A 25,491-nucleotide genomic window follows, 5' to 3' on the forward strand; every position below is an offset into this window, starting at 1 on the left:
GAGAAACTTGTAGTATTATTACTGGAAGTTATTAATACTGCCCAAGGAATTAACCAAAATTGACTGCTTAATTACCCAAAGCAATCTGAAATTTAACTACAAGAGCTGTACTTGCAAATGTGCACACAGCTAAAACTCCCATTTTTATATTCTTTACCACAGACTGCAGAGCGTTCTGTCCCTTCCCTCTAGTGGCTGTACCCAGAACCTGGCATGCAAAACTGCACCTCAGCATAAAGCAGTCAATCTTACCCAGTTCTCCCCCAGAAATGGAGAAGTCCCTTGGCAGGACTCTCCATTTTTGAATACAGTGGACCCTGTTGGTGGCGTTCCTGTTGACTCTGTTGATTCCCTCCTGGATGGCCCCGTAGATCGCCCGGTCTCTGGTGGCTACAATCTCAGACACCTTGGTGGCTTTACTGCCACTCTTCTGGCAGAAGTCTCTGGCTTGCTCAGTGAGAATGTCAGTGGGATCAGATGTGTCTGGGTCCAGCTCACTCTAAAATAGCAAATGAAGTGAATCACCAAATGCTCCCTCTTAAAGGCATTAAAGGTTCCCTAACTGAGTCCTCCCTGACTGAGAAGGCTCAGCACAAACACACAAACACTGTAAGCATTAAACACCTACAGATGGTGGGGCTTTTCTTTCCTCTTGGCTACCAAAGGCAAATGTTTTTGGCTTAAACATACATGAACAGACTTGAAATGTGTGAATGAATCAGGCAATAGAGTCCATCTACAGACCTGGAATTTCTACCATATTTTCCAAATGACTCCATGCATACAGGGAAACATTTAGCTCATCACTAAATGGAATTACTATGGTGTAAACAGCTTGAGATAGAAGCATTCTTTTAAGTTAGACTTCTTAAATTAGCATTTCTATTGTGCCTGGAGATAGGGAGTATCAGTCACAGAGGTAAACAACTTGAAAAAACCTCAGTGTCAGTCACTCAAGTATGAACACAGAACACCAAGTACAAATATTTTAGGAAAACAGTGATTTCTCAATTGAAGAGAATTGTATATCATAGCAAGGCCATTAATTATTTTGTTCTACAGTCACCCTTCTTGTGTCATAAAAATAACAAGTTGTAGAGAAATGCTTCTGTTGGGAAGTGTCTGGGTTTGCCTGTATCAGAAACATTTGCTGGCTTTGCTTGTCTGTCAGAATAAAACCTATTATTGTACAGAGACTTCTCAATCTTGCAGCATTTCTTAATTGAAAAGTCTATATTTAAATAAAAAATAGCTCTTATTATATACATAGGAGAAACAGCAGAGAATATGTAGATGTTTAGCAGGTCATGTAAGCAGAGGTTCAGACCCAGCAGGATTTAGTTTGTAGTTGCTGTACACTTTCCCCCCTGCCATCATCTCCTATGTAATTTTAAGTCTTTTTTACAAATAGTTCAAAATTATTCTTCTTTTAGGTGCAGGTGTGTAATGTCACCAAAAGCAATAATAAAACTGGTTTACCTTTAGGGTCAGGAACATTGACAAAAACTTCTTTTTATCCCCAATCACCATAGCATTACTAACAATTGGGAGCTCTTTTTTAACAGCATCTTCAATTGGAATTGGAGGCACATTTTCACCTCCAGCTGTAATAATCAAATCTAGGCAAAAAAAGAAAGGCTATTAGTTGAACTCATATAAATCCCAGGCTAATGTCTGGACTGACCTGCTCTCTTTATTCTGATGTAAAGAATAAGAGAGATTTTTTTTCCCCAAGATGTTTTCCAAAGACAACAAATCCTACTAATTATCTTCAAAACAAAAATGCTACTGTTTTTCAAATGTGCTCAAATTCTCAGATCTCCCTCAGTATAACATATGTGGTCCAGATAATGTTTCACATAATCCAGTAACAGGTTATTCCCAAGGCACTGTTACATAACCTGGAATTTTTCTGTGAGACATCCTCTCTTCCAAATTAGCAGAGGATTCACCTTCTGTTTTATCGTGTCTGTCTCACCAAAAAGCAAATTCATTGTTAACGTCAGGATTAAAACCAATTCTTAAATCCACCAAGAGGGGTCAGACAAAAATAAGTTACTACTGCAGGAAGGCTCCACAAAAGCAAAAGGAGAGAGGAGTGTGGGGGAGAAGCCAGGAGAGGAAATTTGTAGAGGAAGGAGCAATTCCTGCCCTACTTTTGACATGAGGAGAATGCAATGACAGACTGGAATCTTAATATTCTTAAGGTTTGTAAACAATGGTAGTGATACCTTATTCTGTTGATGAAGGAATGTGTATTTTTATTTGAATACCTTTGTTCTGAAGTATGATATGTATATTCAGTGAAATTATTACAAATTTGACTATTCTCTAAGTAAATCCCATCTCTTTGCTTTCATTGCATTGGTGACTTCTCCCTGTCCTCAAATAACAGTCTTTGCAGCATTTCAAAACATGCTTCAACAAGCAGTGCAGACAAACTTTTCCAGGTCTAACTTTTCCTCTCATTCCACCTTTTTTTTGCCATAGCCCTGCCTTTGTCTTAGACCCTCTACCAATTTCTGGCCCTTAGTTTCTCACTGGCTGAGTTGTCAGCTTTTTCCCAGCTGATCCAGACAACTATAATAACTGCAACAATTTTTTTCACACCTCTAAAATACCCCCTGTATGGATTTCTCAGCTGCATCTTTGAGCCCTAAAACTCATAAGACATGGATAAGCGAAGGAAGAAGTTCCCCTTGTAGTCACTATAAAAAAAAAAAAGCTTTTCTATTAGATATTACCTTATTTGGACTTGAATTTAAAACTTTAATGAAACTGGGCATATGGTTATTTTATCCCAGATGGTTTGCTCATCCTGTAATTTAGAGTAATTGCTTTTAGTCCAGCAATCAAGGCAGATGTAAGAGAAACACAAATGTTCAGATGGATTGGTTGTCAACTGCTACACTAAAGGAAAATGAATCAGACAAGAAAGCAAGTTAAACCCAAGATATCTGCATTTGGTGCAGGCTATTAATAGTAGCAACCTAAGTCCTGATTCCTAGCAGGACATGATGCCACCTGTGACAGATTCACTCATTCCCGTTATCTCCCTTGTGATTCATTCTACATTCTGAGATGATACTCTATTCTTAAATCTTCTTCAGTCTCATCTTGCCTGTGATCAATCCCACTCCTTGAATGTGTTTTGGGAAAAAAGCTCCCAAGTAATCAAGTGACCAGTGTGACTCTCATTGACACTTCTGTCAATGTACTGCAGTAACTCCTCAGTTCATTGCTTTAGCTTTAACTTTCCCTTCTGCTCTCAGGCTTCAACTATCTGCAAATACATCACCTGAGGCATCAGAGGAACCTACCTCTGACCTACAGCAACAGCTTCCAGAGAACACAGGTGTCCTCTGCTTACTGTCTAAATGTTCTAATGTGCAATTAGGACAATTTAGCAAGATTCAAAGGGAGCCTGGACAGCTTCATGAATCATTCAAATCAAAGAAGACACATTAGACCCATGTTAGTAGTTTATATTGCTAATTGTAATTAATTCTGAGTAAAGGTCTGGGAGATAAAAAGCCTCATTGTAGGAACTGAATCATCTCCACCTATTACAGATTGGAGGGAAACCTCCCCTGAACACACAGCACACGCATGGGGAAGTTTATTTTACCTTCCTATGAGGGCAATGCTGCTGGCAGGAGAGGAAAACACTTCCTTAGTGACCACATCTGCCATTAGACTGAACAGTGCTGAGCAGTTACCACAACAGCGAGCAAGACTTTGCCCATTACCTTTAATTCTTCCAGTGACATAGAGAAAGCCATCCTTGTCTAGCTTTCCTAAATCTCCAGAATGCAGCCAACCCTCCTCATCGAAGGCTTCTTTTGTTCTGTCTTCCATGTTTAAATAACCCATGAAAACAGTCCTTCCCCAGAAGCAGATTTCTCCGTTGCCTTCTGTGTCCTTGTCCACCAGTTTCACTCTGCATCCAGGGACTGGTTTACCACAGCTATCAGAGAAGAGCAGAAACACCCCCCAGGGAGCACAGAGATATCAAACACAACACTGATAAGGTGGCTTACATCCCAAAGCCCTGAAACTACCAAAACACTGCAAACAACACCGTGCTGAAACTGTTTGACAGTTATGGAATATTAATTCACTAGGGCAGAGATGCTGGAGTATCTAAGCACTTTTTGACAGTCTGCCTTGCCTGTGCTTGCTGGTTTTTTCCCCCTCTGTATCTTCAGGCATAAAACCACTTTTGTATTTGAGGTCTTGCATTTGAAAGTTATCCTGCCCCAGGCCAGGGCTACGATATAAGTCAGCTTTAGGAACTGTTCTGCATGTAATGCTGTAGCTCACTGTCCGTGCTCCTGGCGTGGCAAAGTGCTCAGCTTCTGACCTGCAAGTTATTCTGACTCCCAAAGGCACAACAGAGTGACAGTGCACTCAGAAAAAATAAAATAAGCCATAAGACCTTTGCTGGCCTTAGTAAACAGTCTTTTCATAGATATAATGAAACAGGCCATATTAAAAAGATAATAATTAAAAAGGTAAAATTACCTGTGCTGCCTGTAAATGTAAGGCCCAGACAGGCAATGTGGGCCTGTGGTCTCACTCATCCCATAGGCCTCATACAGGGTGATGTTCAGACCCAGGAAAAAATACAGTGTTTCTGTGGTGAGAGGAGCAGCCCCACAGAAGTGCTTCTGACAGCAGGAAAACCCCAGAGCACTGCGGATTTTTGCAAGCACGAGGTAGTCTGCCAGCCTTGTCCAGAGCTGCTTTAGGTCACTGCTGAGTACAAAACACACAAGTCAGAGCAACCTAGGAAGTTTTCAGAGCAAAATCAGGCACAAATTTTGTTTAGAGGTATATCTATCATTTGGGTTTGGGTGCTGACAGAAGTTACATCAGTAAGAATAGGTGACATATTCATCCCTTTTCATTTATCCAGTGTCTTTCATTGCTCCAACTTTCACATCCCCAACTCCTGAGGTATCTGAATACAGCAAATACATAAAGAATCTGTAAAAACATATTGTACACAACACAGCTCTTGTGTTCATGGTTCTTCATCACTTCAGTGTGTCTCTGAGAACCTACACCACTAAAATCTGAAATTTGCAGGACCTCCCTGAGAAGCTGAATGATCAGACAAGCAAAGCACTCTCATGGAATGATCTTCTGGAATACCATTTTCCATAAGCAATTTCACACTTCATTGCACTGTCATGCTTTAAAGAACTTTGGAACAGGAAAGAATTCTGAACTAAGTTAGTATTTGAATTTATACAACATTATTTATCTGTGCAATCTTATGGACAAAAACACCAACGGTCTTCAGAACAGAGATAATGTACTTGGAGCTCAGAGAACTCATGGGGGTTGTCCCTGGGTTTTTGCAGGGATATCAGATGTTTTTAGCTCTCATATCCCAAACTGTCATGAGCCAGCCTGTCTGGGCTGTCCCCCAAAATTTGCCCCCTCTCACACACACCCTCCAGTTCCATGCCCTTTCCTCTCACCAGTGAGTAGCACCTGCACAGCCAGGGGGAGCAGGGACTGCAGCAGGGAACTGTCCCAGCTGAAAACCAACCTGTTCAGTCCCAGCAGAGCCAGGGGCTGTGTCAGTGAGTGTGAGTGCTCAGGCAGGAGGGAGAGACATTTCTGACACTCACCTGTGTTTAAGATCAGCTACAGTAATTGATAAACACCCCCTCCCTCTTGCATTATATTTGCTTTGTTGCCAGGCCAGATTTTACCCATTTATATTTAGAGTCTCACTGAGGCTTGATAGTTCATTACAAGCAGATTGCTACTTTCAAGTTGCTGGGAGTCTCACTCTCTGTAATACATACCTGCTTGAGCCATTCAGGTTCCTCTCTAAGCTAAGGGACATAGCCCACGACAGCATTTTCTTCTTCACAAATCCTGAGTGAGCAGAAGCATCCTTTAATTTCTCCATGATTTTCTCCCATACTCGGGGGACTCCCATGTGAGCTGTTGGCTGCACTTCTTTTAGTGTGTTGATCAAGCTGCCCTGTTATAATCATTAAATAGCTTCAAAACTTTGCAAAAGGCACACAGCAGACCTAAAGAGGTTTGGTGATGCAAAACCTGCATCTTTAGGGGTTGTAGAACATGACTAAATACATGGGATATAAAGGACTGCTGAACCTTCTTCAGTCAGACATATGCACTGACACGTGTCAGGTCTGACACACTGGGGAGGTTCCTACACCAGAAGGAAAACACACAGGTGGGTTAGTTCCTCCTGCCTCCCTTTCCTCCAAAAATTGCTCAGACTTCTTTTGCTTTAGATGCCTACTCTTTGGCCTTAAAAGAACCTTATGGACCTGGATTATATATTTCAAATGGAATCTAGAGCACTGGATCACAAATCTAATGGACTTCATAATTCTTACAATAACGGATGCTCAATCTTCATCCTTTACACTTCTCAAAGATCATATTCTCTCCCTAGGATGCTTTCTAACATAAAGAAGTGCAATCTTAATTAGATACAATGGAAGACAGGATACCTTCAGAGCATCTGGCTCAGCAAAGTAGACCTGCTCTCCCCATTTGATACCAGTCCACAGGTCATACATCTGTGCAGCGACGTGGCTGAGAGGGAGATAACTGACTATAGACTCCTGCTGGACCTCTGCAGGTTGCATACCTGCTGCTCTGCTGCAGTGTGCTGATGTCCAGGTTACCTGTTTGAATAAATAATAAGACACATTAGGTATGGCAAGGGGTTTGGATTGGAGGTTTTATTTCTTTTTTCCTTTTAACATGAACTAAGGACCCTCACGCCACACTAACGTAACTGTGAAGAACCTGTGCTCACAGCAACTGCTGAGGACATTGCAATAGTGACTGTCAGCTCCCTGGGGACACTCAGGCCAGAGCCAGGTGACCTTCACAGCAGTAGAGAAGTGCAGATAACAAAAGCACAGAGAGCTTCTGCTGCCTGCCTGGGCTGTGAGCACTACCAACCCTCCATGCCCCAGTGACACACTGAGCAGGCAGCATGGGCTGGATGGACAAGGACAAAGGGATCTGCCCCTTCCTTTGCAACTCTCCTGCTGTGCAGACTTTCTTTTAAACTGGCACTTTGCACCAGTGCTGTATCTACGTGTTTACCTGAAAAAGAACAATAAATACTCAGTGATCAGTGAGCTCAAAGGACAATTCAGTATCAGCAACAAGCTCTTTGTCCTGTATGGATCCTCCTGGCCAAGCACTAAGGAGGGGGACAGCAGCTGGACTCTGCTCCTCTGGAAGCTCTGGGATATTCAGCACAGGGGTTCACAAGTGACACACACATACACTCCCCCCTTCTTATGAGAGGCAGCACACACATTAATATTTTTGAGGATGTGCTCCTTGACCTCTTAGTGAAGCTGGATGATACTTCCCCCCACTTCTTCCCAATTCCCACTTTATCCCAGAAGATGCAGTTCAAGGATTCTAAATATGCATATTTCATTATCAGAACACAGCATATGGAAAACCCACAAATACATGTGATGCTATGAGAGACGAGGAAAAGATGTATGTGCACAAAAAACCCAACGAAATAAAACCCAAAACAAACACCACCACTCAAAAAAACCCCAAACAAACCAGAAAACCCCAACCAACAAAAAGAAACAGCTCTTTCTCTGAGGAGTCTGTAACCTAAACTGGGTAGTGCAGGATAGAGAAATGAGATTATTCAAGGTGGCAGAGCAGAGACACAAATCACAGGTGATGCCTGTTATTAGAGTACATCCCTGCCACCTCCTCTGTAATAAATTAGAAGGTACAAGTGTCCACTTGGCCTAAGGAAATAGGGATTCTCAGGAGAGGGGGTTAAGACCAGACCAAGCCACTCCAACTTTAGAGGCAGCACTGGACAAGTGGCTGTGGGAGACTCACACAGCAGGAAGAATGGGATGTCTTTCAGATGTGTCCATTCATTGCTTGCCCTCCAAAGCTCCCAGCAGGTCAGTGGGTGCATGGAGCACTGACTCAGCACTGGTTTTGCACAGGGACAGTGGCAAACAGCTTTGACTAAAGAAGGCAGCAGCACAGCTACAGGCACAGCATGCCTTCCAGTGTTTGTCAACATAAAAATAGCCTGTTTGTGATCAGCAGCCAAGAATAGTTTGGCAGCTGGCATGGCAATGACACCAGGCTCCTTTGAGATAGAAGAGCATAGATTTGCAACGTCACATCAGTCTTCTTTGTCTATCAAGTCCACAACGTTTGCTTCCAGATACTACTGTACTAATTCCCTACATTTAGGTGAATTGCTGCTCACAGTTTGCATGTCTGCAAGAATTTCTGCTTCATTTTAAGGGGAGAGGCCACAACTTAGACCAGCCCTTTCACAGATTCTCTGTGTATTCAGAAAGGCTTCCTACCACCTTCCACTCCCACTCAGCCACCTTATGAAAAATTAAATATATAAACTCCCAAAACAACTACACTTCAAATCTCTGCTAGCTGACCTCTGTGAAAACTCCATTTTGCAAACAACTTGCTTTTCTCTATAACTGGAAATTTTCTGTTTGCAAGAATGCAGGTAGGGCTGTTGTAGTACCAGCATTGTGCACCAGAGCTGTGTTATCCCCCAGTGACAGGTGTAGAAACCTGCATACAACTCTAAGAACACAAAATGCTGAAGTACAAACAACACACATCCACCCCCAATTTTAATAAAATCTGCAAAAGCAGTCCATCAGGCTGTTTTGATAGCAGCTGGCTGATGTCTATGATTTGTTTTACATCCCCTGAGAGACTTCATGTCAACCTTGAATTTTATTTATGAATATATGCATTAGATCTCACAAGAAATCCAGTGAATAAAAATTTCACATTCATGAAGAACCATTCAACCTTGTGAAGTGCTGGTTGGAATGGAGTTTCACTCTCCACCTTGTTTATACTTTACCAGAAACAGCTGACTGCACTTCAAACATTGCTCTGCAGCACAGTACCCGTGTTGTAAAAACAAAAGGGTTTCAGGGCTCTGCCATGTACAGTCATTTCAAACCACAGGAATAAATATCTTCATGCTTTGCTATTTCTCTGCTAAAGAAAGAGCCTGAAGTACATACATTGTCATGGCTCAGCATGGCTCCTTTGGGCTTCCCAGTTGTCCCAGAGGTGTATATCAGCACACAGCATTGATTAGGCTTTTGAGAGTTAATAATATCATCCAGAGTAGCATCAGAAATGTCATGTCCCAGCTCCAGGAACTCCTCCATCTAGAACATGTAACAGAAAATACAGGATATCAAGTGGCTTCTTATGAATTGATACAGTGCTGCATCTTTCCCCTCCCAAAAATGGCAGAACAGTTCAGTGCCTTGTTTGAACCTGGATCCAAGGCAAGTTTCCCCTGATCTTGCCTATGTAACAAATATGGTAAGTCTAGCTTAGACCTTAATGTGTGAATTGCAAACAGACTGTGCTGTCATGAGCCTTTTCAATGCCTAAGAAGGGAACAGTAATACTATTCCTCCTCCAGTGTGGATATAGGGATCAGTCATGGAGGTTAAAATTCTGCTACTGTCTCACACTGTAAGAATGATTTTGAGTCTTATTTAAAGGAAGCTGGATACAACATTTTTACGTAAGTGCACACTTGTGCCCTCTCATATATAATTCATTGTACTCTATATAAATATATCTGTAAAGCAACTGGATGAAAGCTTCTTTGCAAAAGCATCATTATTTAGATGTGTAAATGTTAGCCCAAATTATCTGCTATTTTATAGGAAACAGAGCATATGATGCTGGTCACAGCTTCCATTCAAATTTGGCTCTTTCTAGAGTGAGATAAACCTTTTATGACACTGGGCTTTTGTGCCACACAAATCTGCCCAGAAGAATCCTGAGCCTGATCCTCTGTATTATATTGGTTGCTCCTTCCTTTGCACACCCCTGCTCTGCTGCTAAGTGCACCACTGATTTCAATGTTAATTGAAATTTAAAAGAAAATCAATAACCAAACTGTCAGTTTGCCATTGCAATCACGTGGTTGCTGCTGTGCAACAGAACTGTGCTATTTAAATGGAAGGTGCAGCACCTTCATTTTCCCATGATTTCTTGGAGCTCTACCTAGGACCACAAAGCAGAGATGGGGATGAGCTGAAGGACAGCAGAGGTAAGAATGGAGAGCCTGTGCTTGAGGGGAGTTGGTTGCCTCTTTCAGACCTCTGCCATTGCTACTAAGGTTACAACAGTCAGCCTCTGCTGCCCCTTGACTGCCTTCTCTCAGGTGGCAAGGCTGTCCTAAGGATCATTCAGCAGTCTTACACTTCCTTCCAACAAACCACGTCTGAAAAGAGAGGCTGTAACTGCCCAGCTCGGCAGCAAGCAGAGATTTGTCCCATTCCATCCCTCCCCATGGAATGTGGCAGCATCAATCTCCCAAGCTCCTGCAAAGTGTGGCGGTGTCAAGGATGTAGTTTCTCCCCATTTTCCTGATCTCAGTGTATTCTCCCCCCGGAATGGATCGATCCCTGGGAATGTGTTGCCCAGGCTTTGTTTACCGAGCAGGACCCGCCCCAGACGGTGTCAAACAGTCACACGCACAGGTCTGACTTTGCCTTTGCCTTCTGGAAGGAGGCTCTGCCCTCGCTGCAGCAGCCCCTCATCACACGGGAGCTGCCACCCTGCCCCACAACCCCCTCTTATCAAACCCCCCTGGGCTGGGGGGTTTGCTCTGCACCAGCCCTAACCAACAGTCATTTCTGCCTCTGCTCTTCTGGTCTCTAATTTTCCCTCTAGATGACATAAACTCTGGCAGCTGTCACACACTCTCAGAGCTCCCCTGCTCTGCTGAGAACACACCCAGCACGGCACTGGAACAGGGCTGCTGGAAAACACAGCACTTCTCAGGCATTTGGGGGGTCAGCAAGCTGTTCAAGAAGTAAATGCTAGCACTTAATCTTTTTACTAAGAAATATAAATAGTAAGATCATCTTTGCAGTATTTTTTTTATTGTACCAAGATGCAAGGCATGCTCCATACCATTATGTACAGTATTGGAACAGTAATTGTTTATTATTAACTTATATGCAAGATAGGGGGAAAAAAAGGACAGAAGACATTTTTTCTTATCAGATTATCAAAATTGCAAATATTTTAACAGTTCTGTACTGTTCACTCTTCATTAATATATTTTTACTACAGTCAAAGTTTTTTAGCCTAAAATCTGATCATCCATAGTCAACTTAAAATATGGATTTTTTTTTATTCTTATTGCTTAAGAATTACTGAGGTACAATCATATTTTCAAAATATATTGTAATAGCACATTTCCAAAAACCTGCTTTGCTTCAAGCCCTCATACTTCCTAAAGGCTGAACTTCTACCACTCAGAAATTTCTCATCCTGGTTTTGTCTTTTTTTCTTTTATTTTTAACATGTAATACATGTTAAATACATGTAATACATATTCTACATGTACTAAGAAAATGTGCTGCTTTGTGCAGTCCATAGTCTTTTCTGTTCACTTGTTGCCTATCACCAGAAATATTTGGTGTAGACAAAATGCAACTATCATCTGTAAAAGAACAAGCATTCTCTGTTCTTGGATTCAGTGTAACTCACCACAATTCAGTTTTCACCAGGGGACAACTTTTATTTTTAACCATTTGAGAGTACACATTCCCACCTGAATAGGTGAGAATAATAGGTGTTTTAATGGACCAGTCAAGTTAAAGACCAAGAGGACACAAGACAGAGAGTTAAGCAAGGTACTGCTAATTTTAAATGTAAAGTATCAAACATGAAGTTACACGTAAATTAAACAGAAAAAAGCTGATGAAGCTTTTGAATGTGTTTGCTGGAATGCAGCAATGCATTCTGAATGACACTGTGCTGACAAAGCATAGTAGAAATGTCTCAAATAAATAATCCCCCCTGAATTGTAGGTCTGTTCTAGCACTCACATACCGTATATAAATCTGGATGTGTCTCTGGAAGGGAGTCCTTATACAGCACAACAGCTTTCAAGTGTGGCAAGCGATCCCAGATCTGTTGGATTTTTTAAGACAAATTTATTATTTATTATTCATCTCTTGCGTGGGCTTTTTTTTCCCCACTAAAATACTGCCAAAACTGTAATGGCTTGACAGGCACAACCCCCTTCCTCTTTCCCTCCACCCCCAAATATTCTCCCCTGAACTCACCCGCAGTTAGCTCAGCTAGAGGCGGGGGAAGGAGGAGGGGACTACACAGTCTGCACAGTCTGCTCTAGAAAATCTGGTTTCAGTCAAAAAGAATAAAAAAACCCGAAAATTACACCCAAAATGGCTCCTCAGCATCCTTTCTCACAGTGCACAACAGGGCACATCCAGGAGCTGTGTAGATCAAGCTGGAAGCTGACCCCAACTGCTGTGGTTGGCAACAAAGTCCCTCAGCAAAAACTGGTGTTCAGGTGCTAAAAAAAGTTCTACTTCCTCAAGGAAAAAAGGAAATGGAGCCATATGGACAGTGTAAGGATACATGAGGACATAAAGCCACAGGCAGACAGGCTGCTGGTGTCAGGAGCTCTTTGTGTGCTTTGCATGGCCTGCAGAAAACATTCATTTCACTCCACTCCCTGGGCCCCCCTGCCTCACTGACCACATTTGGAACTGCACCTGTGCCAATACAAAAGCAGTGGCTTGATGGCAGCCATTGTGTACACATTGTTAGAAGGACAGCAATTGAAATGGTGTGTTATCATTTCAGCCTTGGGTTCTTCCAGGAAAAAAATGTTTTGAAAAACCCTCTGGTTTTTTCTAAATTTTAAAAATTTTAGAATTTTTCTAAAAACCTGTCTTCCTGCAAATCACATATAAAACAGAGCCACAAAATACAAAGTAATTAATACAAATACAAAGTAATTAATGCATAACTTATATCAAATACATCTGAAAAAACCCCACTCTGTGGCAGGTACATGTTTTTGGCAGAAAACTCCATCATGAAGGGCCCCCTTGCTTCAGCAAGCTGCAATTTGGTGCAAGTTTGATGGGTCATCTCCAGCCAGGGGCCTCCCTTAACACCTGACAGACAGATAAGCCCTTCCCAGGTTGCTGCCTGTGCTCCTGGGCTCCTCCCCAAGTCCTGCAACCGGGATCCTTCTGTTAAATTGGTCTTTCCCTCCGGCACCGCTGCTGAAACCCAGTCACAGCTGCTCAAGGGTCGTGTCAAAACTGTGACTGCTCACCTAAAGAGGCTCCTGCTCCTTTCTCACCAAGGTCTGTCTCATTTAACCACATTATTTAACCACCACATTATTTAACCATCACATTATTTAACCATCGTGCCACCAAAGTGCAGTAACTCGACAGCCTTAATGGCTACTAGGACAAGATATGGCAAGCAGGATAAGATGATACCTTGGAAAGAGGGAATCCTGAACACTGGCACACTTCATATTTGAATTGCAGGTCTTTACAAACCTGCAATTACAGAGTGTAATCTCTTCATTCCAGTGGGCTGTGCTTTGCCAAAGAGAAGCAGGTGGTGACAGTATAACCACGGGATCAAAAGGTGAGTTTTTCCAGGGAAATCTGCAGTGAACCATCCAGTGAGCTCTGCTGGAGCCACAGACACTGGAGAGGACAGGGCAGCAAGGCACCCACGAGCTCAAGCACCAGATACTGGATTTCTGAGTAAGAACACCTCCATAAAAGGTTCCATGATACAGAGAGTGTATATGGTGTTTGGGACCAACACAGCAGCAAGAAATGAAAAAATTATGGCTTTTCAGCCACTCGTACCTGCATTATCTTGTCCAGTTGTTTCTGATTTTCCACAACCATGATATTGGTTTTGCTGTCATGAGCAATGTAGTGACAGGCCTCTGGAGAATTGGTTGTGTATATTCCTGTGACAATTCCTCTGCATCAAAAAATTTATATATACATATATAAGAACATATATTTATATATACACACACATATACATGCACTTAGTATCAAAAAAGAGTAATAATCAGGGATCAGATGAAAGCTGAAAGAGTATGAAGATGTGGAAGCAAACACAGCACAGCTCTCATTTGTTTCATGTATCCAGATATAGATATTTATCTAAATCTCTGATTTATGCACATTGCAAAGACTAATCTCTGAACTGTATTCAGTAGAAGGTGCTGTAGGCTGGGATTCAGTGTTTTAACCCATTTGAGGCTACTCAAGAGTCAGCTCAGGAAGTTGTAAAAGATCCCCAGTCACGTCCCCTTCCTGTTCAAGCTGTACACAGGTACCAATTTGGATTTCATTGGCACAGAACAGCTTAAGAAGTAAAACCCAAATTGTGTGAACAGGTATCAGGACAGAAGGAATCAGGCTGGCCAATATTCATATGTTATTTCATCTCCTTGAACATATCTTGCTGTAGACAAATATCATTAATATAAAAGTGTGAGTCTCATCTGTTTCCCACATCTTCCAGAGATAAGACACTGTACAACAGCTTCTGTCACAGTGAAGCCCACAGCAAACAGGATCAACTTAGGAGTGTCTGGACTATTTCAGATAAGAGACTCCAGCAGGTCACTCAACATGCTAATCAGTAGCAACACAACTTCCAAAATATGACAGCAAATACTTATTTGCTGCATTTCCACCTCTAGCAAAACAGAAATCCCCAAAGCCCCTTCAAAATCAACACCCCCCAAAAAAAATCTTACCCAGCAAAAACAGCTCCAACAGCTGAGATGAACCATTCTGGAGAATTAAATCCAAGGATTGCTACGCTGTGGAATCGTTCAAGACCGAGCTGAAAAATAAGAAGCATGAGGTTATATAATGTAGGCACTCTGGAGAGGAACACCCACACAAATACAAACTTTGGAAACTTCTGATTTATTATTGCAGTATTGACAAGGCATGTCCACACACAGCTCTGTGCTGGTATCCACAGCAAAACCAGTATTTGTCAGCAGTAACATGATGTAACTTTTCCACTGCCTTCTCCTGGCTGGTTGAGCTCTGCTGCCCAGAAAGGCCTGAAACCCAGAACACTTCAATGTGAACGAGACATAATGAGTACCAATATTACCCTATGCTTAGAAGGCTTTAGAAATTGTGTTTATCTCACCAAATTCATGATAGTACTGCTTTCCCCTGTTTTTCTGTTTTTAATCTCAAGGGCCTCATGCTGAGCTCTGTGCCCACATCCCAGTGAGCAAGTGTGACACAGCAGCTCCTCCCTTGCAGCCAGGCTCCCCTGACAGCAGTGTTACCTCTGACCAAAACCCATTTTCATCATTATTTCAATAAGGAATACGACTGCTGGTCTTCAAGTAATGGGGAAAGCCTCTTATAGTGTGGGTTTTGGGGTTTTTCTGTTCATTTGTTTTTGTTTTTTTTTTTAAAGGAGACAAAGGGAGAAAATGAAATGGCTTTGTTTCCTGTACCTACCTTCAAGAAGCTCTTGGCTGCTTTCCTGGAGAGGCAATAATACTCTGAAAAAGTTATTTTCTCCCACTTTCCATTCTTTTTGCTGGCCAAAGCATTAAGGGACCCGTATTTTTCCAGGCTCTCCTTGAACATCTGATGAACTGTTATGGGAGTCTGTGGACATGAGTTATCTATTCTCAGTCTGACTCTGCCATCAGCAAGGGAAGTCCACAGGGACTCTGGAAGGTAAAGCACTATTGTCAAGGTATTCTATCATTGAAAAATACCATGTGACTGTGTACCAGAGGACAAGAGAGCTGAATAAAGACCACGGGACCAAGCACAACTCTGGCACTTCTCACCTTCTGAGAGAAGGACTTTCCAATTTTCTTTCTATCACATACACCACATAGAAAGAGAAATCTTTGTTACACTTTGATCTACATCTTGAACAGAAGTGCCACTGGACAGAATTACACTGATCTTCTGTTACAGACACCCCCCCAATTCCAGAGCAACATCTGCTGGTGCTCAGCCCTGCAGTTCCCCCTGTGCAGTGGAGTAGTCAATGAATCAGAAGGCTACAGAGATCCAAAAGATCTGAAACCTCTAACCTTACTCAGTATCCAAGCCCCTCTTTCTTGTTATAACTCTTCCCTCTCTCCTTCCCCCCCACCCTGCCTCTGTTCCCCACTACTTCCCACAGTTTTTTCCTTGGTCATCTGCCCCATGTTCTAATTTGTATATCCACTCCACCCACTCCTGTTTTGCCCTGTTTCCATGTCATTTTTCATCTTTTCCTGCTCTTGTCTTCCTCACCCTGCCTTTCTACCATCCACTTTTTTGTCCCTGTATTTGTCCTCCCCTTCCTTGACAGGACACAGAGAAAGAGCACCAACAAATGTCACTTGGCTCTCACCACTGGTTCCAAGGACTACACAAGAAATATCTCTCTCAAAGACTTTACTTGGCTCTTGCAAAGCCAGCAAAAGGTTGAGTATAAATACACTCCTTAGAGAATCTAGGGGTTAGCAAGTTGGCAAAATTCAGGTGAATTCTCACAAGGAAAGCACAAACCCTCCCACGACTCCCCTGTCAAACAGTCCCCATACTTCTCAACCAAACAGTACAAGAACATTGTAAGAACAACATTTTTTTCTTTAGATTCACGTTCATAAATGAAGAAATAATTTTAGCATAAACATAAATATATATATTCTAGAGTGAGCTGATGAAAAAATTTCAAAGTGCTTAGGCTTGTCAGAATTGAGTGTAACAGAAAATAGGACTTTTTGAAGTTCCTGATAGAAGTTAATAAGCATGATTGTCTTTTACTACTCTTATGGAAAGCAAGAACTGTGAGAAAGCTCAGACAGCATCTGTGCTGTTTCCTGGAACCCCAGGGGCTGAAAAAAGGCCATTCTGGAGCGTTCAGAAGTCCAACATCCCTGTCCAATGCTATTCCTCCTGTTGCTTCACGGGGAAACCACCTCTCTGAGCATTTCTGGCAACATGTGAACACATCAACCACAGCTGGATCCACACGAGCTCCTCAGGACACACTTGCAGCCTCCCTGAGCCAGGGAGCTTGTCTGTGCACAGACAACCAGAGGCACAGCAAGCTGCTGCAAGCTCACAAACATCGTGTGCCATTCCTGCCCCTGGCTGGCAGATTTGCATTTGTTCTCTTGACAAACAGAAGGTGTTAATGACAGCAATAAATACGAATAAAGCTGCTTCATCTCCCTGTGCCTTCGTTTGCTCATGTGCAAATTGCATATAATGATTTTCAAAACATAGGTGTGGAGCTCTGCTTAGCTCAGTGGAGAAAGGGCATCGTACATCCAGCCAGTCTGGAAAACAAGTAGCTGTGAAGGATTTTAGGTTACAGACAGACTTTATCCAAGTGCAAACAGTATCACCCAATAAATATTTTATGAGCTGAGGAGGCAAAGCAGGTGTTACTGCACTTAACCCCAATCCTGGTGTGGAGCTGATGTTAATCCAAATGCTTGTTTTCTGCAGTGACACACCACAGCCCAGATGAAAAACTCTATATATAGATGTTCTGGCTTCTAAACCAACCGAGGGGGCAGGGATTGCAGGTGTGTGTGGGCACAGAGAGGTGACTGCCCTGTTGAAAACAAAATTGTACCATACAGAGCTAAAATACAACATTCTGGTTCATGTACTATAACAAAATGCTCTGCGAGGGACGTGAAAATATTAGCAACATTCCTAAACTTAACATTACAAAAGTTGTATGATTACTGTCTTTTCACTGCAGAGGTGCAGTAGATAACAAACAGAACACTTTCCAGAGAAGAGTGAAAATCATCCATCAAATCACTGAAATATCTATACATAGAAACAAAAAATGTCCTTGAAAACTAGGTTTCCTTCTGGTTTTGTTTATGCAGGTTTTTACCGTGTCAAAAAGGCATCTTTGATTCCCACCAAAAATTAAGAACACAATCAGTTTCAGAGACTCTGTGCATCACCTTAATAATACACAAGCTATACTGCAAATGAATATAAACCTAAATGCCCATTCAGTGCTTGCTTTTGCAGGTAGAATTTATCTCAAAACAGTCCTGAGATCTAGATATAAGCCAAATAATTCTAAAAATCCAATTAGTCTGTCCCATAGAGTCAGTAAAACCAGCAGAACATGAACAATATATTCCTCTGTCAGTTTGCAGAGGGTTTTTGAGCAGAGGGCTCATTCTTCTCAGAAAGAGCCTGGGAAGGAATGCCTGGCAAAATGCTGAATGTGTCAATTATAAACTCTGGGAAGAGCAAAAGAGGTGCTCTGTCTTGCTAACATCTGAAAGTTAAACTGCAATATCCAGGCTGGAAATGAACTCAGAACCTCCTGAAACCAAAGAGGAAATCAGAATAAAACCCCTCTAAGTACACTATTAGCTTTGGTACATTATCCAGCTGTAGGTTTACAGAGGAGAAAACAAACCACATTCCAGCTTGAAGTACTTGATGCCACTGAAAGTTCCCTATATGCAACCAAAGAGTAATATTTGCCCCTTTCCTCTTTCTCCCACTAACTCCTGCTACCTGCATTATACTTTGTACCCAAAATGCTTTTTCATTCACTGATTTGTGACCTTGGCTCATGTCCTTCACATCAATCCACTGAAGGTCAGGGATGATGAGAAAAGATCTCTGCTTAAAGAAGGTGATGTTGTAATTTAAAATAAAAAGAGCAGAGATTTTATTCAATAAGTCCTTGTGACTGTCACTCTTTGGGCCTCTCCAAGGCCAAATTCCATGATCAGATACCTTTTCCATGGTTCACTGTCTTCACTGCTGAAGGAAGAGATGGCCTGGAGTAGTCTCATAGTTATATAGTTGCACTTATAACAGGAGGGCTGGACTGCAGTTTGTCTTGGCAATTGCTCTAGGGAAAGCTGATCTAAATACTTGGGATTTTAGGTGTGCAGTTTTCCCACTAATGTGTAAATTTTCAACAAGAAACTTTACAGGAGAAAAAAAGTAGTTAAGAACCACTTAAAAGACACACTGAAAGTTTTCATCTCATTTTTCACGATACAATCCTAAACTTATGAACCATTTACATGTGAACACTGATTTATAAAAGTACATTTGTTACTCAGATATTTTCTTTCAAGTCCGAAATGATGCACAACATAAACACATTACAATTGTTGTATTTTTATCAGCCAGTTTATTCCTTCCATCATGTATGATATAAGAGTTCTGACACAGTACAGGCTGTCTTTCCCAGCCCAGATACCAAAAATGACTTTAAACAGACAAACAAATAGCAAGTCCATATTTATTTATTTTTTCATGAATAATCAGTCTGGCTGAAACTGCTGGGCCTCTGGGATGTATAAAGGAAACTGTGTACTAGTTAAAAAAAAAGAAAATTAAAAGAGAAATACACTAATCCTACAGTTTAAAGCTAATATAATCAATGAAACTTTGTTCACTAATATCCTGGTGACTGGCAGAAAGGATCTGAGAATGTAAATAAATTCTGATGTTTCTGGAAGAAGAGCTCTGAGAGCCACACAAAATGCAAGAGAACCAAGGTGACCTTTCAGGCAGGTAACCAAACAGGCTGGTGGAGGAGCAGCCCTGCTGCATGACCTGAGGAGCTCCGAGTGATATTCCAGGGATGTGCCCCGAGAAGCAGGAACTAAACCAATAATTTAACTTCTGCTTGAAAGTGAATCAGATTTAACTCACAAAACAGTGTCTTGATTATATGCCAGTTGCTGCAAAACATCCCTCTGCCCTAATGAGGAGAGCAGGAATTCAGCTCTTTGCTGGAGGCATTCCTGACAGTCATCACCCCAGATTCCACAGCCATGATGCCATCACATTCTGCTGACAACACAGATGCATCATTCCTCCTCTCACCCACTATTTTTTTGCTTTTCTTCAAGATACCTGTGACCCTAAGAGATTAATTTCTTAAGCTGAGTAAATTAATTTCTTTAAAAGCTGGGTACACACAGGTTGGAGTTCAAGAGCTTGGTATCTGTGTCAGACTTCCCCTTGTGCCAACAAACAGACTAAACACAAGTACAGAACTCTGGAATTGAAAATGAACCTGAAAGTATCAGCCAGACTATATACAGAGTGATTCTTCTAATATAATACAGAAACCAGCTTCCTGTTGCTTGCCTTGCCACAGCTGGGGGAGGAAAAGGGTTTTCTGCTACATTACCAGTTTTCCACAACAAACATGTCATCTTACACTGTCAAACAGGAAAGACTGAATAAATAGAGGAAATCTTTTTCAATTAGCCAAAACACACGAAAATATTTCAGTTCATGGATACCTATGCCTTTTCCACTGGAGGAAAAGGGAACATTTATTAATTGCAATAAAATATACTGCTCTTCACAGCAGTGAACTCCTGCAAGTGTGGATCAGAGAAATTAGATATCCTGCAAAGAACCCTCTCTGAGCTGACGTGGAGGGAGTGGTGCATCAGGGCAAGGACAAAATAAGCCTCCTAACAACCCTGACGCCTCTAAAACTGATTACGAGGCACCAAAATGGAACATGTGCAGGGTGTAATCAGGAGGAAACATCAGCACAGAAACATTGCCCAGGCATGCAGGCATGGAAAGTCAAAACTCAGAATTGGGATTGGTGAATGATGGGAAGAGCCACAAGAAGGGCTTCTACAGGCACACAAGGAGAACCAGGGACATCATGGGTGACTTGCTGACACGGGACATGCAAAGGGCTGATGCTCCCAGTGCCTTTTCACCCCAGTGTTTACTGGCAGGATCAGGCTCCCTGGGTTTCCATGCCTAGGGACAGGTGAGGTGTTTTACCTACAGTAGAAAAAAATCAAATAGGGACCACTTGCACAAACTGGACACATACAGAAGTGTTGATGGGACTGCATGAGATGCTTCAGAGTGGACACTGAGAAACCAGGTCAAAGCCATTGCTCCCTGCCATTGAAAAGGCACAGCAATTTGGAAAGGTCCCATGACAGTGAAAAAGGCAAATGTCACATCTGTCTTCAAAAAGCAGGAGAAAGAGGACTCAGATAACTAAAGGCCAATCAACCTCACCTCGGTCCTACAGAAACCTCACCTTGGTCTACAGGAAGGCTGTAGAACAAACTCTCCTAGAAATCATTTTGGGCTATAAAATGGTCACTGAGACCAGCCAGAATGGACAGACCTGATCTGGCCTTGGGAAATCTAACCCAACCACCTTCCACAATGAGTTGACTGGCTCTGACACGGTGAGAGCAGTGGAATGTTGTTCACTTTTTACCTTTAACGAGGTCTTTAACAAGTCCTACATCGCTCAGCATGGAAGGTTTGAACCAGGTGCAGTTGGAGGAACGGGTGGATAAAAAACTGGCAGGATAACTAGTCTTCAAGAACCATGGTCAACAATTCCAAATGCAGCCAGAAGTCATTACAAGTGACATTCTTCAGGGGTTCCTCCTGAGAACAACACTGTTCAGTGCTGGCACTGCTGTCCTGGACAACAGAGAGAACACTCAGAGCTTCAGAGATGACCCCAAACTTGAGGAACTGACCAATGTGCCAATCCATCCATAAGGGACCTCAGCACACCAAAGAACGGGCTGACACAACCTCAGAGCTCCACAAGGGTGAACACAAGTCTTGCACCTTGGGCAGGACAACCCAATGCCCCAGCAGGGACCGGATGGCAGCTCAGCAGGACAAACCCTGGGGCTCCTGGGGGCTGCATGTCCTGATGGAGATGAGGGCTGACTGCATCCCAGCTGCACTGGCAGGATTAGAGCCAGCACATCAAGGAAGGTGATGGTTTCCCCTGCTCAGCACTCCTTGAGGGTGCACCTGAAGCAGGCTCTGGAAGCCCCAGTGCAAGAGAGAGATCCTGACAAACTGACGGAAGCCCAGGACAGGGATTCCCAGGGGTCAGGGGCCTGGAACACACCATGTAGGAGAAGCCCCTGCAGGAATTGGGTTCCTCCAATTTGGAGAAGAGAAAGAATGAATCTCCCTGCTGCCTGCCACAGACCAAAGAGGGTGCTGCAAGGAAAACAGACTCTTCTCAGAGGCACCCAGCGGAAGAACAAGAGGCAATGGACATGAGCTGCAGCAAGGAAAACTCTTGCTGGATCAAGAAAAGTTATTTCCCAATGTAGGTGACTCAGCTTAAGAAGAGGTATCGAGAGGCTGTGGAATTTCCATCCCTGGAGGTTTTCAAAACTCAGCTGAACAAAGCCACAAGCCCTCCTATGAGCAGAGATGGACTAGTTGCCCTCCAGTGGTCTTTTGCAACATAAACTACTTTGTGATTCCATCAGTATGAAGCCAGCACGAATGAGTTCTCTTCTAAGTCAATCTAATGGTTTTAAGTCATATAATGCTTGCTGCCATCAGTAAGGGTACTCTGGATTTACAGATGCATTAGAAAACCCCAAATCTGGCCTGCTTCCACAGCAATGAGCTTCTATACATTGGTGGAAAGGAATGGGGAAAAAATTCCAGAACAGTCTGCAGTCCTCACTGAACAAATTTAGTCCTGAGGTTGCAGAACATATCAATTATAAAGCGAGAAAGACAGTTCTGCACAACTAGAAAACATCAGAATCTCCTCCTTTTCTCTTTATATACAATGTAGACCCACTGAAATTAGACACTGACCTTCCTTCTCATGAAAGATTATTTGGGAGAAGTGTTTGAAATTCAGTCCTCACTTTCCCACTCAGCATCTGCAGAGCAGTGTGATGTGTCCAAGTCAAACACTGCTTCTCATTTAAATGGATAACAAGCAGTGCCACAGATTCTCAAAGTCAAATAAAAGACAAAGTCTAACAAATTGTAAGCTCCTGATTCATCAACTTAGAAGATCTAAACAGCAATAAAGGAACTGCTTAATTAAAATGGATGAGGTGTCACTTGTGTTTGCAAGGAAATTATGAGGGAACAGCTGGAATGGCTTCTCCCCTCATTGTTCTCCTCACCTCTGTGGCAGAGCTGTGGTCACCTCTGCAGGAGTGGCTGCATGGCATGTGCATTCCTTCCTGAGCATATTTCTCTAAACTGCAGCCAGCAGCAACCTCTGGGAGGAAGGCAGGGGAGGTACTGTCAGCAGTAACCAGAGTCCCAGATAAATTCTTAGAGAAATAGGTCAGAGCCTTCCTGAGCACACAAGTACTCTGCAGAATCACGGCCTCGGCAATAATCTAAATATAGAATGTGTGCCTCAAATAGTTCCATAAACACCCTGAAAATTGGAAACCAGACATTAGTTATCACCTTTATCCATCCAAATTTATTTCCTGCTTCCTGAAAGAACAAAAAAGCATAGAGCTGGCAGGTCAGTTTTGGGAATGAATCTACTGTGTGTCAAAGAACTGCCTTTTAAAAAACAAAGATAAATCCATACAGGTATGATTTTCTACATGTGTATAAAATCTGCATGGGAGATTCCTACATAGATCTGATATCTATGCAGTCATTGCTCCAATTGTCTCAAAGAACAAATACTCTGGTTAAATGAGCACATTTAGATACCAGTAGCAGCCTCACCAAGGCAACAGGGAGCTCTCTCAGGACAGCAAACCTTGCAAGGAACCTCACAAAGTTCTGCTAACAAAACTCCTTTAATCCTCCCCAGGTGACAGCTGGGGAACAGGCTGTGATGCCAAAGGTAACACAATTTGTGTGATTTAAAATGGGATCAGTCTGGTTTTCATTCTTATCTGACCACTGCCCCAAATACAGACAAAAACTGGGAGAAACTATTGAATCCATGCAAATTTACAGCTCCTGAAAGTTTTTCAGTTGCCCAGACTCACTTCAATTTTATTTTTGTTTTTTTCTCTCCTTATCCCAGTCCTGAAAAATTATCAGTCATAACCTGCTAGAATAGAAATACAAATTACATTCGAAAAGAATTCAAAAAAGAGCTCAAATGTCCAAGGATCACCTTTGACAGGCTCACCTGCTGGCTCTGTGCCTTCACCCTGGGTCTCCTCCAAACGGGGCAGTGAATCTCTGCAGACACTCTGGGCATCTGGAAAGCTTATAAAAGAAAATATAACTATTAAAAAGTTATCCAGGAATGCTAGTGGGATCCAATGCAATCAACACAATGGTTTGAAGTGGAAATAAAAACACAGCTTCCAAACACTTCAAAATACAAACTGGTAAAAAAACCAGGAAGCTCAGAGGTACCAAGAACCTTCTGACTCTGTTGCAAGCTCCACTAAAACCCAGTTAAACAGGGAAATGCCTTCAAACTCAGGATGACATTCCTTATTTCATACTTCTGGGTTCAACATCATGGAATACACCAGATGAAGGCACTAATTTTGAACCCCCACAGAGAGGCCATGAACCCTGCAAGTACAAAGAACATCAATTTTAACCCTGATCATACTGCCCCTGTACTGATATCACAACACCTTGGAAGTTGTCACTGTTGGGATCTGTTGAAGCTCTGAGGTCAGGGGCTTTTTGGTTGGTTTTTTTAAGGAAGAGAAGGCAATTCAGTTCCTAACAACAACAACAATAATAATAAAGTTTCTCAAAAACTTCCCCAACACAACAAATTATCATTAACACATGGATGACATTAACTTTTCCTGGCTTAAACAGACCAAGTTTAAAGCACAATACAAACTCCAACCCAAAACGTCTGCAAAGAATTACGTGAACAAAACATCCAAACAATAACTAAGCATTTAGAAATGACTGACTGCACACAGCAATGAACTGCAGATTATTCATGAATAGCAGCATAAAGACCTTTTAATGTAGCTCGTTTCATTTCAAGAACAAGTTAGGATTTCCTTCATTCCTCTCAACAGTAGAGTCCTGAGTGAGGCTCAGAAAGTCCTTCCCTTACACACTGTAATAAATTAACTCAAAATGCAGGAAAAGAAAGTTGAAATGATGCCCTTCCCAACTTTCAAATAAATAACAACTTCAAAAGCCATTTTCTACCCAGCAGTGTCAGGTACAAACAGCAGGACCAAACACCACACCAGACACCATTTCCTATCTCATATTAACAACTACACTTGTAAAACAGTTCTGTGTGGAACACTCCTAGAATTTATTATTGTTATTCACAATGAAATCATGCTTTAAAAATGCCTTAGCCACGCTGGGGCCCTTTCACAATAGTTTAGCAGACTTTGTAATTCCTCACCCATCAGAAGTGACAATCCCAGTTCATTTCCTCCCTTCCTCCTCCTCCCCAGATTCCCGAGTCTCAGGTCACAAAAGCAGCCGAAGGAAACCGAGGAGTCATCACTAATCTTGCCTGTGAGGATATTTCCTCTCCTGTCAACAGGCATAATGGGACAAAACATGAAAGGGCTTGTCTGATAAGCAAAAAGGGGGCTGAAAATAGGCACTGGTTTGGTGAGGGCGAATGTTGATGAGAACCTGAGTAATTTAAATATAGAAGGGGATTATACTGCATTTTGAAAGGTAAGCCTGCCTCTGACACATGGTGACTTAATGAACTGGGACTGCAAAGAGGGAATGACAGACCAGGAAGAGATATTTGGGAATAAAACCAAACACCTGAAATAACTTAGAAACATGTGTTTTATCTGCCGTATCAAAGCACTTGATAGTTCTTGAATTTTTTTTCCTATCT

The 25,491-nt window shown here is 42.2% G+C and overlaps 1 protein-coding gene across 9 annotated transcripts in view; it reads right to left on the minus strand.

The window, feature by feature from the left end:
- ACSBG1 (acyl-CoA synthetase bubblegum family member 1) overlaps positions 1-25,491 on the minus strand; it is a 42,986-nt gene that overhangs the window by 2,711 nt on the left and 14,784 nt on the right. For 3 of the 9 annotated variants that reach the window (XM_064668405.1, XM_064668403.1, XM_064668401.1), the window contains 11 exons: positions 23,824-23,906; positions 14,651-14,739; positions 13,740-13,860; positions 11,923-12,003; positions 9,075-9,224; positions 6,507-6,683; positions 5,823-6,004; positions 4,525-4,758; positions 3,750-3,967; positions 1,480-1,619; positions 253-499 (listed from right to left, as the gene is read on the minus strand). In XM_064668405.1, coding sequence (XP_064524475.1) covers positions 253-499; positions 1,480-1,619; positions 3,750-3,967; positions 4,525-4,758; positions 5,823-6,004; positions 6,507-6,683; positions 9,075-9,224; positions 11,923-12,003; positions 13,740-13,860; positions 14,651-14,739; positions 23,824-23,895 — 1,711 coding nt within the window. In that variant the 5' untranslated portion in view covers positions 23,896-23,906. Of the gene's footprint in view, positions 1-252; positions 500-1,479; positions 1,620-3,749; positions 3,968-4,524; positions 4,759-5,822; positions 6,005-6,506; positions 6,684-9,074; positions 9,225-11,922; positions 12,004-13,739; positions 13,861-14,650; positions 14,740-15,383; positions 15,602-23,808; positions 23,907-25,491 lie in introns of all 9 variants that reach the window. The other 6 variants (XM_064668404.1, XM_064668402.1, XM_064668398.1 and 3 more) reach the window with 5 other exon arrangements.

The sequence above is a fragment of the Pseudopipra pipra genome, chromosome 12 (assembly GCF_036250125.1).
Source record: "Pseudopipra pipra isolate bDixPip1 chromosome 12, bDixPip1.hap1, whole genome shotgun sequence".
Classification (NCBI taxonomy): Eukaryota; Metazoa; Chordata; class Aves; order Passeriformes; family Pipridae; genus Pseudopipra; species Pseudopipra pipra.